Genomic DNA, 14,545 nt, shown 5'->3' on the forward strand with positions numbered 1-14,545 from the left:
CATCAGCACTGAGGATTCAGGGGTGACCAGGACAGCCTGGGGTGGGGGACACACTGGGTGACTCCAAGGCATGGGTGGCCTCTGCCTCAGACAAGAGGCTGGGGACAGAGACGCCTCTGGGCCATGGGCTCACCCAGGGTGCCCTGGCCAATAGGGAGCTGGCTGCTCCCTCCCCCAGCCCCAGGACACAGCCCCCCCCCCCACGGCAGCCCTCTGCCCGTCACGCCCAGCAGGTCACCACTGCAGCCCCGTCCCTGGGGGGCAGGCCCCAGGTGCTGGCCCGGCGGGTTTTGGCCCGAGCCTCAGTCACTGTGGAATGTCTTGGGCAGCAGGACCCATCTCACTGTCCTAGGTAAGTGGCTCTCACACCTTTCCCAGCCTGTCCCACCCTCTGCTGTCTCGGAAAAGTCACTTTTCTCTTTCTGGGGCTGCTCCCCCTATGCCTTCCCACCCTTAAAGATCGACCCCCATCTTTCTCCACAGGGCCAGGGGAGGGGCGCTGGGCTTGGGGTGACAAGCAAGAAGGACCCCAAGAGCAGGGGCAGCCGCCTCAAGAGTCTGACAGTCAGATGTGGCCAGTCCAGGGACCGAGGCTGGTTCTGATGCAGGACACTGGGGTGGCCTTGAGGACAGTGCTCGAGCCCTGGGGTCTGGCTGAGGGCTGGATGCCCAGGCTGGGAGGGCCTCACAGGAGGTTGGGGATTGGGTGTCTGTGACCCCAGCCTCCAGGGACACAGAGAGGCAGCCCGAGGGAGGCCCTTGAAGGGTGGAGAGTGGGGTCCCACTCACTCTGGGCTGAAGCTCTCCGGTCCCCTGCTGGGCCAGGAGGACACAGGGATGCAGAGACACGAGTGAGACAGGGCGGGGTGACCAGCAGCCTGGCGCTCCCGGGATGGTGGCCAGAAAGGAGAGGGATCTGTGGGGCAAAGACTCCTCTGTCCCTGGATCCCTGACCCCCAGGGGCCCAGGTGTCTCCCCTGCCCACGGGTCGGCCTCCCGCCTGCCTCACAGGGCGCAGTACACTCAGGAGATGACAGACAGGAAGGGAAGGGGGGCTCGGAGCTGCTCGGCTGCTCCATGAAATCAGGGTCATGCAGTCAGGGCAGCAGGGATGGGAAGATGGGCGGAGGGGTCCGGGGCTGTTGTGGGGAGGACCCAGGCCTCCCCCGGAGAGCAGAGGCCCGGCTGGGACAGAGCCAGTGCCTGACGGGGAGGAGAGGCTCCAGGCCCCGCCATGAAACAGGCTCTGGCTCGGGGCCACTCTGCACGACCTCAGGATCGGCCTGGCAGCCTCAGTGGGGAACCCAGTTCACCTAGGAGGCAACTGGGCTCTGTAAGAATGAAGTGAGATGGGGGCCTGATGCTGGGCTGAGGGCTCCAGACGTCAAGACCAATTCTAAACTCAGACTCCAGGGCCCAGGAGGAGGGAGGGGAGCTCCCTGGTCACTGACGGGGAAACGGAGGCTGCAGATGGGACGGCTCGGCCAGGTCACCTGGGAGAGTGACATCAAACGGCTTCTGGAGGACTGTCGGCTTCCAAGGGCTCAGTGAGAGAGGGGACAGAGAAGGAAAACAAGGCCACCAAGTGCACCATCACAGAGACCATAATGGGTAGGGGAGTCCCACCCTTGGACTCCCACCTGCATCTCACACCCTCTCCTCTGTCCACAAAGGTCACCAGGAGGGCGCACCCTCGGTCACTCTCTTCCCGCCCTCCTCTGAGGAGCTCACCACAAACAAGGCCACCCTGGTGTGTCTGATCAGTGACTTCTACCCGGGCAGCGTGACGGTGGCCTGGAAGCAAGATGGCACCACCATCACACAGGGCGTGGAGACCAGCAAGCCTTCGAAGCAGAGCAACAACAAGTACGCGGCCAGCAGCTACCTGACCCTGTCGCCCAGCACGTGGAAGTCTCACAGCAGCTACAGCTGTCAGGTCACGCACGAGGCGGGCACCGTGGAGAAGACGGTGTCCCCCTCCCAGTGTTAGGTCCCCGGGCCCTCACCCTCGGGGGCTTCCTCACCCAGACCCCCCTCCCCACTCTCCATGGACCCCTGAGCCTCTGCCCAGGTCAGCTCAGACCAGGCAGGTCTCATCCCGCCCTGTTCCTGCTACCCCTTAATAAAGACCTTGTCATTTATCATCTGACACGTCTGATGTGCACTCTGTGTCTGGCCGTGTCTCTGGGATAAGGGTCAGTGATTACAGGAAGGGACAGCTGTGACATGAGATTCCATTTACCTGACATCCCCACATCCTATTCGCCAGGGACCAGCGAACTCTGAGTGCCAGTGGGAGGTGTGACCTAGAGGAAGGTATTGTCATGTGGTGCTGGCACCCGGGGTGCAGTCCTTGTGCCCTGGGAAGGGAGAAGGGCCAGTGAGAGGGACATGGGACAGTTCTGGGGGAACAAGGACAGACGAGGCGGGTCCCAGGGGAGGCTGAGACACATAAGGCCAGTTGTGTGACCCTACTTGGGACCTCAGGCATGAAGAGTCTGGACATGTGAAGTCAGGTCAGGGAGGCAGTTAGTTTATGGTGGGGTGTGGATGGAGCAGGAGAGGTCACCCTATATGGAGGGGAGGGGACACGGGGAAGCTGGGTGAATGGGAAAGGGCACCACCTAGGCCCAAAAAAGGCATCCAGTGATGCTCCCAAGGAGAGAGAATCACTGGAATTTGGCAACAGCTTCAGGCTCAGTCTCACCAGCTCAGGGCAGGGTACGTGTGGCCTGTGGGCTACAGCAAGGTCACGTTTCCCTCACGACTCAGCACCCCTAGATCCCTGCCCAGGGGACCCTTCCCCCATCGATCTCCAGGGCTCACCCCAGTGCACCTGCAGCTGAGACACTCAGTCAGGCACGCACTCACGGTCTGAGACAGGCACGGTCACCCTCTGGAAGGTGAACGCCTGAGCTCTGTCATCCCCAGGACCCCTCGCCTCGCAGCCCCCTGTCGATGCCTCCAGCTCATCTGGGATGGGGAGCTGCCTTCACCAGAGCTCCCAGGCAGCCGAGACCGCCCAGTGACAGAGCCTGCAGGGACAGGGGACTCTAGGGCCATGGTGGGGCAGAGGACAGGGACCCTTAGAGCTTCCACCCAGGTACCCCAGCCACAAAGCACAGACTAGGAGGTGAAAGAAGCGAGGGGTCCTAGTGGCCCACAGCAGCTGCCTGACCCCATTTCCTGGATGCGAACACTAAGACCCCAAGGGAGTAGGGGACCACCGAGGCCCCCCTCGTCTCAGTGGCCCTGCTGGGTAGAATGCCGCCACCTGCCCCCACCCCGCCCCGAGCTAGGGCCATCCCACAGCCGACACCCCTCGGGGTTGTTACCAGTTTTCATGCTGAAGAACTGAGGTCGCAAAACGAGAAGACAGAGGAATAAACATACCCCCGGGTTCCGGACAACCAGGTGCCCAAATCGTCAGTTCACCAGTGATGTTGACCTCACCTCCCCACACCAGAGCAAACCCTCCCTGACACAGGATGTTCCAGCACATTCTACATCGTGTCCTTTATCTGTAAATATTTCATTTGTGTCCTGGAAGGAAAGGATCTAAAATACAACTAAATATCATTATCAAACCCAAACAGAGAATGTAAAAACAAATACATGTACTGAAACATTATGCTGGACACCAGAAATTGACACAGCACTGTAAACTGACTATCCTTCAATAAAACATAAAATAAAATATGTAAAAACTAAAATGTACATGTAAAGTATAAAATAATGTACAAAATGTAAAAAATAAACTAGATATCAGGAAAAAGGAAGGTTCTTTTCACACTTTAAATATTAAACTGGTGTTCAGTTATTTCATAAAATGTAAAAAATAAAAACCAAACAGAAATTGGCCTCAGTTCCTTAATATCACAAAAAAAAAAATCAGGGGGAGGGCACAGCTCAATGGGTAGAGTGCAGCTCTGTATGCATGAGGTTGTGGGTTCCACCCCCAGTACCTCCAGTAAGTAAATAAATAAATAAACCTAATTACTTCCTCCCTCAAAAAAATACCCAAAAAAATCACTTTCGGTGACATGCCTCACAGTCGTCACAAGTGTGTGGAATTGGTTGTGTTTTAGGTACTGTGTGATGTTGTGGTTCTTCGGGTCCTTTCTGTGAGGGTTGAAACGGTGTGGATCGGTGATCGATGGTTGTGTCGTGGACCTGGTGGGTCCGTCAGGCTCTTCAAAATCACTCTAGTTTTCCTTGCAAGGCGGGGGCTCCAGGAGCTCAGCTGCTGCTCCTGGACTCCGCCAGGGTCGGGGTTCAGCCCCCGGCCTCCCTGGGCTGTACCTGACCGGTTCTCTCTGCGTCGTGTGCCTGCAGATGGTTCTGAGGTGCAAACGATGAACAGGGTTCGGGTGTGACCTTTGGGCGAGACCGTTGCTAGGACAGTCGGCTGCTTCCATCCAAGGTGTCCTTCCGGGGTCACAGGTCATTTAGTAAAATTATCTTCCTTTGATGCGCAAATTCCAGGTCCCTCAGATGGGATGGGAGGCCGGGTGCGATGTTTCAGTTCCGCGCTCCTTCCTCTGCTGAGGCTGCCATTTGTCCACAGCGGGAGGCCCTTCAGGTGCTCTTTACCGCCCTGGGGTCGGGGCCAGCTGCCGTGAATATGGAGATACGGTTGGTCTTTTTTTTTTTTTTTTCTTTTTCCTTTCTCTTTAAATTATTACAGTATTATTAATTTTTTTACCTTAGTCGGGAGTAATTAGGTTCACTCATTTTTAGGGAAGGTGCTGGGGACTGAACCCAGCACCTCGTGCGCGGCTCTACCACTTGAGCTATACCCTCACCCCGGGTTTGGACTTTCTTCAGTGAAGCAGTTTGCCAAACGGTGACTGCTCCCTGCCGTCTTCTGAAAGTGAACAATTAAGGCTGCGACAACTCCAGGGTACATGTGTGTGTGATGTGTTCGAGTCCACTGTGGTTTTATTTTCGTTTGAACTTTCTTCCAGTGAAGTATAGTCAGTTCCCGATGTTCAGTCCATTTCTGGTGCACGGCGTGCTTCAGTCACTCATAGCCACACGTAGACCTGCTTTCATGCTCTTCTCCTCACAGGTTACTATAAGGTACTGAATACAGCTCCCCGTGCTGTTCTCCTGGTGATGCCGGTGTCCCACCTGTGCCCACGGGAGCCTGCATGGGGGGCCCCAGGGCCTCCGGCACCGGCTGGGGAGACCGCCACACCCCCCTGCTTTCCGCTGTGACAGTCTGTTGTGGGCCCATCTTGTGCCTTTCCAGCCTCCGGCCTGGGATGGGCCGTTTCTCCCATCGACCTGATTCTCTCTAGTGAGGCGGTATTTCGGGACCACAGTGGAGGTGCTCACTTATGTCTCCCCTTTGAATCAAATGCTCCCAGACACAAACATCACACGAGACGCTGAGGGGTGTCAGGGATGCTGCGGCGTCCTCCCTGCAGATGGAGGCTGGCCTTCCCTACGGGCACCAGCCCAGGCCTCCCGAGAGAAGCGCATCCAATGCAGGAGAACCCCAGGGAGGTCGGGCTGAGACCCATGGAGCCCCAGCTGGGGTGACATCGAAGCCTCTTATGGTCAGTTCACTCCAGGGCAGCCTGCCCTTTCTGTGGGTGGCCTGGGGACACCCGAGGTCACCTCCTGCCCTTGCTCTGTGGTCTCACCAAGGGATCGGGGATCTGTCAACCCTTCATAGAAAAGAAGCCCCAGTCCTTCCAGAGAACTCCACTCCTTAGGGAGGCAAACGCCCTCCCATGGTGTCCTTCCCGTTCCTGGGCGACAGTGGTTCACGGGAAAACCATGTCCAACACGCCGACCCCCTTTGGGATCCTGCCTTTCCAAGAGTGTGACTGCTGGGCACCGGGTCCCTGTCACGTTCTGCCCCTGGGATGGGCAGGGCAGGCACGGGGACCCCTGCAGAGCAGCCACCAGCCTGGGGCAGTGGCCCGACTTCCTCCATCTCAGCTGCAGGTGGGGGGCTGGGGGGTGGGGCAGGGGCGTCCCAGGGAGGGGTTTTTGTTCAAGCCTGTGTCACTGTGTGCTGTGTTCGGCGGAGGGACCCATCTGACCGTCCTGGGTGAGTCTCCTCTTCCCCCCACCCCCAATTTCCCTGCTCTCCCCAAACTTTGGGCAATTTTCTGCTGTTCTGCTCTTTTCTGTGCCTTGTGTCAGCCTCGGGTCAGGCTTTCAAGCAGGACCCCACCCCTGGGGCCCGACCTCTTCCCCAGCCTGTTCAGACTCTCCTGCTCACCTCTGCGATCACACCAGCCCTTCCCCTCTGACCCAAGGATGACCTGCTGACACTGTCTGTCTGCCAGGGCCACGCTGGCCCCTAGACTCGCTCCGCTCTGTCCTGCCCCATCGGGGCTCCTGGTGGACCTGCTTTGTCTTTGGGGGTGTCGGGGCCTCCTTCTAAAGGGGAAGGAGGGAACAGACAACTGAGGGGGACCGTGTGGAGACATGAGAGGGACCCGGATCCCTCAGGGCCGAGGCTGGAGAACAAGTCAGAGGTTCAGGAACGGCCACAGGGCTGTGGGTCGAGGGATCCAGGGCCAGGAACGTGCAGGGGTGCGGGGCTCCGCCAGGTCTCTGTGGGGCTGTCACAGACAGAGCCCTGCGCCAGCCTCGGCCTCAGGGGAGCTGCACAGAGGAAATCAGGAGAGAGGAGACGGCGCTGAAATCCAGGAAGCCGTCCTCAAAGGACAGCTCTGGCGGGCTGGCTGGGCTCCTGGTCTTGGCATCACAGGGCCCCTTACACGTGAATCCTCCTGTGAGAAAGGCGGACTCCCAGCACTGGGCCTCTGCTGATATGACCAGCTGGCCAGGGAGGACAACAAAAAGGACTTGCACTTAAGAAGGGGACAGGCAGAGAAACGCTCTCTAATCAGCAAAGCTCCTACCCTATCGGACAGGCTGCAGGGGAGACAGATTAGGGTAAAAACAGACCTCTTCCAAAGCTCAGGAGGAGGCAGGACAGGGGGTGAGGGTCACACGTCTGTGTGGGAGACCAGGGCCCAGACGGGGTCTCAGGACAGCGATGGCAGGTGTTCAGGCTCAGGGTTTCCTAAGGAAATGGGGAGAGGATGGAGGACCACCCTCCTTGGCAGGGACCCTCAAACTCAGTTTGGTCTCTGAACTAGGGGTCCCGCTGGGTCCTCAGCAGCCCCTGTCCCACTTTGAGACACAGGTCAGAAGCTCCCAGGACAGGCACCGGGCATCTGACCTCCTGCCCCTCCCCCACTTTGCAGGTCAGCCCAAGGCCGCACCCACGGTCACCCTGTTCCCGCCGTCCTCTGAGGAGCTCACCGCCAACAAGGCCACCCTGGTGTGTCTGATCAGTGACTTCTACCCGGGCAGCGTGACGGTGGCCTGGAAGCAAGATGGCACCACCGTCACGCAGGGCGTGGAGACCACCAAGCCCTCGAAGCAGAGCAACAACAAGTACGCGGCCAGCAGCTACCTGACCCTGTCGCCCAGCACGTGGAAGTCTCACAGCAGCTACAGCTGTCAGGTCACGCACGAGGCGGGCACCGTGGAGAAGACGGTGTCCCCCTCCCAGTGTTAGGCCCCCGGGCCCCCACCCTCGGGGGCTTCCTCACCCAGACCCCCCTCCCCACTCTCCATGGACCCCTGAGCCTCTGCCCAGGTCAGCTCAGACCAAGCAGGTCTCATCCCACCCTGTTCCTGCTACCCCTTAATAAAGACCTTGTCATTTATCATCTGACACGTCTGATGTGCACTCTGTGTCTGGCCGTGTCTCTGGGTTAAGGGTCAGTGATAACAGGAAGGGACAGCTGTGACATGAGATTCCATTTACCTGACATCCCCCCATCCTATTCGCCAGGGACCAGCGAACTCTGAGTGCCAGTGGGAGGTGTGACCTAGAGGAAGGTATTGTCATGTGGTGCTGGCACCCGGGGTGCAGTCCTTGTGCCCTGGGAAGGGAGAAGGGCCAGTGAGAGGGACATGGGACAGTTCTGGGGGAACAAGGACAGACGAGGCGGGTCCCAGGGGAGGCTGAGACACATAAGGCCAGTTGTGTGACCCTACTTGGGACCTCAGGCATGAAGAGTCTGGACATGTGAAGTCAGGTCAGGGAGGCAGTTAGTTTATGGTGGGGTGTGGATGGAGCAGGAGAGGTCACCCTATATGGAGGGGAGGGGACACGGGGAAGCTGGGTGAATGGGAAAGGGCACCACCTAGGCCCAAAAAAGGCATCCAGTGATGCTCCCAAGGAGAGAGAATCACTGGAATTTGGCAACAGCTTCAGGCTCAGTCTCACCAGCTCAGGGCAGGGTACGTGTGGCCTGTGGGCTACAGCAAGGTCACGTTTCCCTCACGACTCAGCACCCCTAGATCCCTGCCCAGGGGACCCTTCCCCCATCGATCTCCAGGGCTCACCCCAGTGCACCTGCAGCTGAGACACTCAGTCAGGCACGCACTCACGGTCTGAGACAGGCACGGTCACCCTCTGGAAGGTGAACGCCTGAGCTCTGTCATCCCCAGGACCCCTCGCCTCGCAGCCCCCTGTCGATGCCTCCAGCTCATCTGGGATGGGGAGCTGCCTTCACCAGAGCTCCCAGGCAGCCGAGACCGCCCAGCGACAGAGCCTGCAGGGACAGGGGACTCTAGGGCCATGGTGGGGCAGAGGACAGGGACCCTTAGAGCTTCCACCCAGGTACCCCAGCCACAAAGCACAGACTAGGAGGTGAAAGAAGCGAGGGGTCCTAGTGGCCCACAGCAGCTGCCTGACCCCATTTCCTGGATGCGAACACTAAGACCCCAAGGGAGTAGGGGACCACCGAGGCCCCCCTCGTCTCAGTGGCCCTGCTGGGTAGAATGCCGCCACCTGCCCCCACCCCGCCCCGAGCTAGGGCCATCCCACAGCCGACACCCCTCGGGGTTGTTACCAGTTTTCATGCTGAAGAACTGAGGTCGCAAAACGAGAAGACAGAGGAATAAACATACCCCCGGGTTCCGGACAACCAGGTGCCCAAATCGTCAGTTCACCAGTGATGTTGACCTCACCTCCCCACACCAGAGCAAACCCTCCCTGACACAGGATGTTCCAGCACATTCTACATCGTGTCCTTTATCTGTAAATATTTCATTTGTGTCCTGGAAGGAAAGGATCTAAAATACAACTAAATATCATTATCAAACCCAAACAGAGAATGTAAAAACAAATACATGTACTGAAACATTATGCTGGACACCAGAAATTGACACAGCACTGTAAACTGACTATCCTTCAATAAAACATAAAATAAAATATGTAAAAACTAAAATGTACATGTAAAGTATAAAATAATGTACAAAATGTAAAAAATAAACTAGATATCAGGAAAAAGGAAGGTTCTTTTCATACTTTAAATATTAAACTGGTGTTCAGTTATTTCATAAAATGTAAAAAATAAAAACCAAACAGAAATTGGCCTCAGTTCCTTAATATCACAAAAAAAAAAATCAGGGGGAGGGCACAGCTCAATGGGTAGAGTGCAGCTCTGTATGCATGAGGTTGTGGGTTCCACCCCCAGTACCTCCAGTAAGTAAATAAATAAATAAACCTAATTACTTCCTCCCTCAAAAAAATACCCAAAAAAATCACTTTCGGTGACATGCCTCACAGTCGTCACAAGTGTGTGGAATTGGTTGTGTTTTAGGTACTGTGTGATGTTGTGGTTCTTCGGGTCCTTTCTGTGAGGGTTGAAACGGTGTGGATCGGTGATCGATGGTTGTGTCGTGGACCTGGTGGGTCCGTCAGGCTCTTCAAAATCACTCTAGTTTTCCTTGCAAGGCGGGGGCTCCAGGAGCTCAGCTGCTGCTCCTGGACTCCGCCAGGGTCGGGGTTCAGCCCCCGGCCTCCCTGGGCTGTACCTGACCGGTTCTCTCTGCGTCGTGTGCCTGCAGATGGTTCTGAGGTGCAAACGATGAACAGGGTTCGGGTGTGACCTTTGGGCGAGACCGTTGCTAGGACAGTCGGCTGCTTCCATCCAAGGTGTCCTTCCGGGGTCACAGGTCATTTAGTAAAATTATCTTCCTTTGATGCGCAAATTCCAGGTCCCTCAGATGGGATGGGAGGCCGGGTGCGATGTTTCAGTTCCGCGCTCCTTCCTCTGCTGAGGCTGCCATTTGTCCACAGCGGGAGGCCCTTCAGGTGCTCTTTACCGCCCTGGGGTCGGGGCCAGCTGCCGTGAATATGGAGATACGGTTGGTCTTTTTTTTTTTTTTTTTTCTTTTTCCTTTCTCTTTAAATTATTACAGTATTATTAATTTTTTTACCTTAGTCGGGAGTAATTAGGTTCACTCATTTTTAGGGAAGGTGCTGGGGACTGAACCCAGCACCTCGTGCGCGGCTCTACCACTTGAGCTATACCCTCACCCCGGGTTTGGACTTTCTTCAGTGAAGCAGTTTGCCAAACGGTGACTGCTCCCTGCCGTCTTCTGAAAGTGAACAATTAAGGCTGCGACAACTCCAGGGTACATGTGTGTGTGATGTGTTCGAGTCCACTGTGGTTTTATTTTCGTTTGAACTTTCTTCCAGTGAAGTATAGTCAGTTCCCGATGTTCAGTCCATTTCTGGTGCACGGCGTGCTTCAGTCACTCATAGCCACACGTAGACCTGCTTTCATGCTCTTCTCCTCACAGGTTACTATAAGGTACTGAATACAGCTCCCCGTGCTGTTCTCCTGGTGATGCCGGTGTCCCACCTGTGCCCACGGGAGCCTGCATGGGGGGCCCCAGGGCCTCCGGCACCGGCTGGGGAGACCGCCACACCCCCCTGCTTTCCGCTGTGACAGTCTGTTGTGGGCCCATCTTGTGCCTTTCCAGCCTCCGGCCTGGGATGGGCCGTTTCTCCCATCGACCTGATTCTCCTCTAGTGAGGCGGTATTTCGGGACCACAGTGGAGGTGCTCACTTATGTCTCCCCTTTGAATCAAATGCTCCCAGACACAAAGATCACACGAGACGCTGAGGGGTGTCAGGGATGCTGCGGCGTCCTCCCTGCAGATGGAGGCTGGCCTTCCCTACGGGCACCAGCCCAGGCCTCCCGAGAGAAGCGCATCCAATGCAGGAGAACCCCAGGGAGGTCGGGCTGAGACCCATGGAGCCCCAGCTGGGGTGACATCGAAGCCTCTTATGGTCAGTTCACTCCAGGGCAGCCTGCCCTTTCTGTGGGTGGCCTGGGGACACCCGAGGTCACCTCCTGCCCTTGCTCTGTGGTCTCACCAAGGGATCGGGGATCTGTCAACCCTTCATAGAAAAGAAGCCCCAGTCCTTCCAGAGAACTCCACTCCTTAGGGAGGCAAACGCCCTCCCATGGTGTCCTTCCCGTTCCTGGGCGACAGTGGTTCACGGGAAAACCATGTCCAACACGCCGACCCCCTTTGGGATCCTGCCTTTCCAAGAGTGTGACTGCTGGGCACCGGGTCCCTGTCACGTTCTGCCCCTGGGATGGGCAGGGCAGGCACGGGGACCCCTGCAGAGCAGCCACCAGCCTGGGGCAGTGGCCCGACTTCCTCCATCTCAGCTGCAGGTGGGGGGCTGGGGGGTGGGGCAGGGGCGTCCCAGGGAGGGGTTTTTGTTCAAGCCTGTGTCACTGTGTGCTGTGTTCGGCGGAGGGACCCATCTGACCGTCCTGGGTGAGTCTCCTCTTCCCCCCACCCCCAATTTCCCTGCTCTCCCCAAACTTTGGGCAATTTTCTGCTGTTCTGCTCTTTTCTGTGCCTTGTGTCAGCCTCGGGTCAGGCTTTCAAGCAGGACCCCACCCCTGGGGCCCGACCTCTTCCCCAGCCTGTTCAGACTCTCCTGCTCACCTCTGCGATCACACCAGCCCTTCCCCTCTGACCCAAGGATGACCTGCTGACACTGTCTGTCTGCCAGGGCCACGCTGGCCCCTAGACTCGCTCCGCTCTGTCCTGCCCCATCGGGGCTCCTGGTGGACCTGCTTTGTCTTTGGGGGTGTCGGGGCCTCCTTCTAAAGGGGAAGGAGGGAACAGACAACTGAGGGGGACCGTGTGGAGACATGAGAGGGACCCGGATCCCTCAGGGCCGAGGCTGGAGAACAAGTCAGAGGTTCAGGAACGGCCACAGGGCTGTGGGTCGAGGGATCCAGGGCCAGGAACGTGCAGGGGTGCGGGGCTCCGCCAGGTCTCTGTGGGGCTGTCACAGACAGAGCCCTGCGCCAGCCTCGGCCTCAGGGGAGCTGCACAGAGGAAATCAGGAGAGAGGAGACGGCGCTGAAATCCAGGAAGCCGTCCTCAAAGGACAGCTCTGGCGGGCTGGCTGGGCTCCTGGTCTTGGCATCACAGGGCCCCTTACACGTGAATCCTCCTGTGAGAAAGGCGGACTCCCAGCACTGGGCCTCTGCTGATATGACCAGCTGGCCAGGGAGGACAACAAAAAGGACTTGCACTTAAGAAGGGGACAGGCAGAGAAACGCTCTCTAATCAGCAAAGCTCCTACCCTATCGGACAGGCTGCAGGGGAGACAGATTAGGGTAAAAACAGACCTCTTCCAAAGCTCAGGAGGAGGCAGGACAGGGGGTGAGGGTCACACGTCTGTGTGGGAGACCAGGGCCCAGACGGGGTCTCAGGACAGCGATGGCAGGTGTTCAGGCTCAGGGTTTCCTAAGGAAATGGGGAGAGGATGGAGGACCACCCTCCTTGGCAGGGACCCTCAAACTCAGTTTGGTCTCTGAACTAGGGGTCCCGCTGGGTCCTCAGCAGCCCCTGTCCCACTTTGAGACACAGGTCAGAAGCTCCCAGGACAGGCACCGGGCATCTGACCTCCTGCCCCTCCCCCACTTTGCAGGTCAGCCCAAGGCCGCACCCACGGTCACCCTGTTCCCGCCGTCCTCTGAGGAGCTCACCGCCAACAAGGCCACCCTGGTGTGTCTGATCAGTGACTTCTACCCGGGCAGCGTGACGGTGGCCTGGAAGCAAGATGGCACCACCGTCACGCAGGGCGTGGAGACCACCAAGCCCTCGAAGCAGAGCAACAACAAGTACGCGGCCAGCAGCTACCTGACCCTGTCGCCCAGCACGTGGAAGTCTCACAGCAGCTACAGCTGTCAGGTCACGCACGAGGCGGGCACCGTGGAGAAGACGGTGTCCCCCTCCCAGTGTTAGGCCCCCGGGCCCCCACCCTCGGGGGCTTCCTCACCCAGACCCCCCTCCCCACTCTCCATGGACCCCTGAGCCTCTGCCCAGGTCAGCTCAGACCAAGCAGGTCTCATCCCACCCTGTTCCTGCTACCCCTTAATAAAGACCTTGTCATTTATCATCTGACACGTCTGATGTGCACTCTGTGTCTGGCCGTGTCTCTGGGTTAAGGGTCAGTGATAACAGGAAGGGACAGCTGTGACATGAGATTCCATTTACCTGACATCCCCCCATCCTATTCGCCAGGGACCAGCGAACTCTGAGTGCCAGTGGGAGGTGTGACCTAGAGGAAGGTATTGTCATGTGGTGCTGGCACCCGGGGTGCAGTCCTTGTGCCCTGGGAAGGGAGAAGGGCCAGTGAGAGGGACATGGGACAGTTCTGGGGGAACAAGGACAGACGAGGCGGGTCCCAGGGGAGGCTGAGACACATAAGGCCAGTTGTGTGACCCTACTTGGGACCTCAGGCATGAAGAGTCTGGACATGTGAAGTCAGGTCAGGGAGGCAGTTAGTTTATGGTGGGGTGTGGATGGAGCAGGAGAGGTCACCCTATATGGAGGGGAGGGGACACGGGGAAGCTGGGTGAATGGGAAAGGGCACCACCTAGGCCCAAAAAAGGCATCCAGTGATGCTCCCAAGGAGAGAGAATCACTGGAATTTGGCAACAGCTTCAGGCTCAGTCTCACCAGCTCAGGGCAGGGTACGTGTGGCCTGTGGGCTACAGCAAGGTCACGTTTCCCTCACGACTCAGCACCCCTAGATCCCTGCCCAGGGGACCCTTCCCCCATCGATCTCCAGGGCTCACCCCAGTGCACCTGCAGCTGAGACACTCAGTCAGGCACGCACTCACGGTCTGAGACAGGCACGGTCACCCTCTGGAAGGTGAACGCCTGAGCTCTGTCATCCCCAGGACCCCTCGCCTCGCAGCCCCCTGTCGATGCCTCCAGCTCATCTGGGATGGGGAGCTGCCTTCACCAGAGCTCCCAGGCAGCCGAGACCGCCCAGCGACAGAGCCTGCAGGGACAGGGGACTCTAGGGCCATGGTGGGGCAGAGGACAGGGACCCTTAGAGCTTCCACCCAGGTACCCCAGCCACAAAGCACAGACTAGGAGGTGAAAGAAGCGAGGGGTCCTAGTGGCCCACAGCAGCTGCCTGACCCCATTTCCTGGATGCGAACACTAAGACCCCAAGGGAGTAGGGGACCACCGAGGCCCCCCTCGTCTCAGTGGCCCTGCTGGGTAGAATGCCGCCACCTGCCCCCACCCCGCCCCGAGCTAGGGCCATCCCACAGCCGACACCCCTCGGGGTTGTTACCAGTTTTCATGCTGAAGAACTGAGGTCGCAAAACGAGAAGACAGAGGAATAAACATACCCCCGGGTTCCGGACAACCAGGTGC

At 58.0% G+C, this 14,545-nt stretch overlaps 2 protein-coding genes and 2 gene segments (V, D, J or C); all 4 read left to right on the plus strand.

Annotated features, from left to right (window-relative positions):
* Window positions 1-7,711, plus strand: part of LOC105066045 (immunoglobulin lambda-1 light chain-like) — a 179,289-nt gene extending 171,578 nt beyond the window's left edge. Inside the window, 2 exon segments of the V gene segment in view lie at window positions 6,027-6,064; window positions 7,236-7,711. Coding sequence covers window positions 6,027-6,064; window positions 7,236-7,552 — 355 coding nt within the window.
* Window positions 1-14,545, plus strand: part of LOC141575802 (immunoglobulin lambda-1 light chain-like) — a 147,934-nt gene that overhangs the window by 119,661 nt on the left and 13,728 nt on the right. The window lies entirely within an intron of this gene.
* LOC105069357 (immunoglobulin lambda-1 light chain-like) overlaps window positions 1-14,545 on the plus strand; it is a 103,434-nt gene that overhangs the window by 71,937 nt on the left and 16,952 nt on the right. The gene's annotated exons all lie outside the window — the stretch shown is intronic.
* LOC141575803 (immunoglobulin lambda constant 1-like) lies at window positions 11,338-13,276 on the plus strand. The segment is given in 2 exon segments: window positions 11,338-11,629; window positions 12,801-13,276. Coding segments are annotated over 2 exon segments (594 nt in total).

This window comes from Camelus bactrianus, chromosome 32 (genome assembly GCF_048773025.1).
Source record: "Camelus bactrianus isolate YW-2024 breed Bactrian camel chromosome 32, ASM4877302v1, whole genome shotgun sequence".
Classification (NCBI taxonomy): Eukaryota; Metazoa; Chordata; class Mammalia; order Artiodactyla; family Camelidae; genus Camelus; species Camelus bactrianus.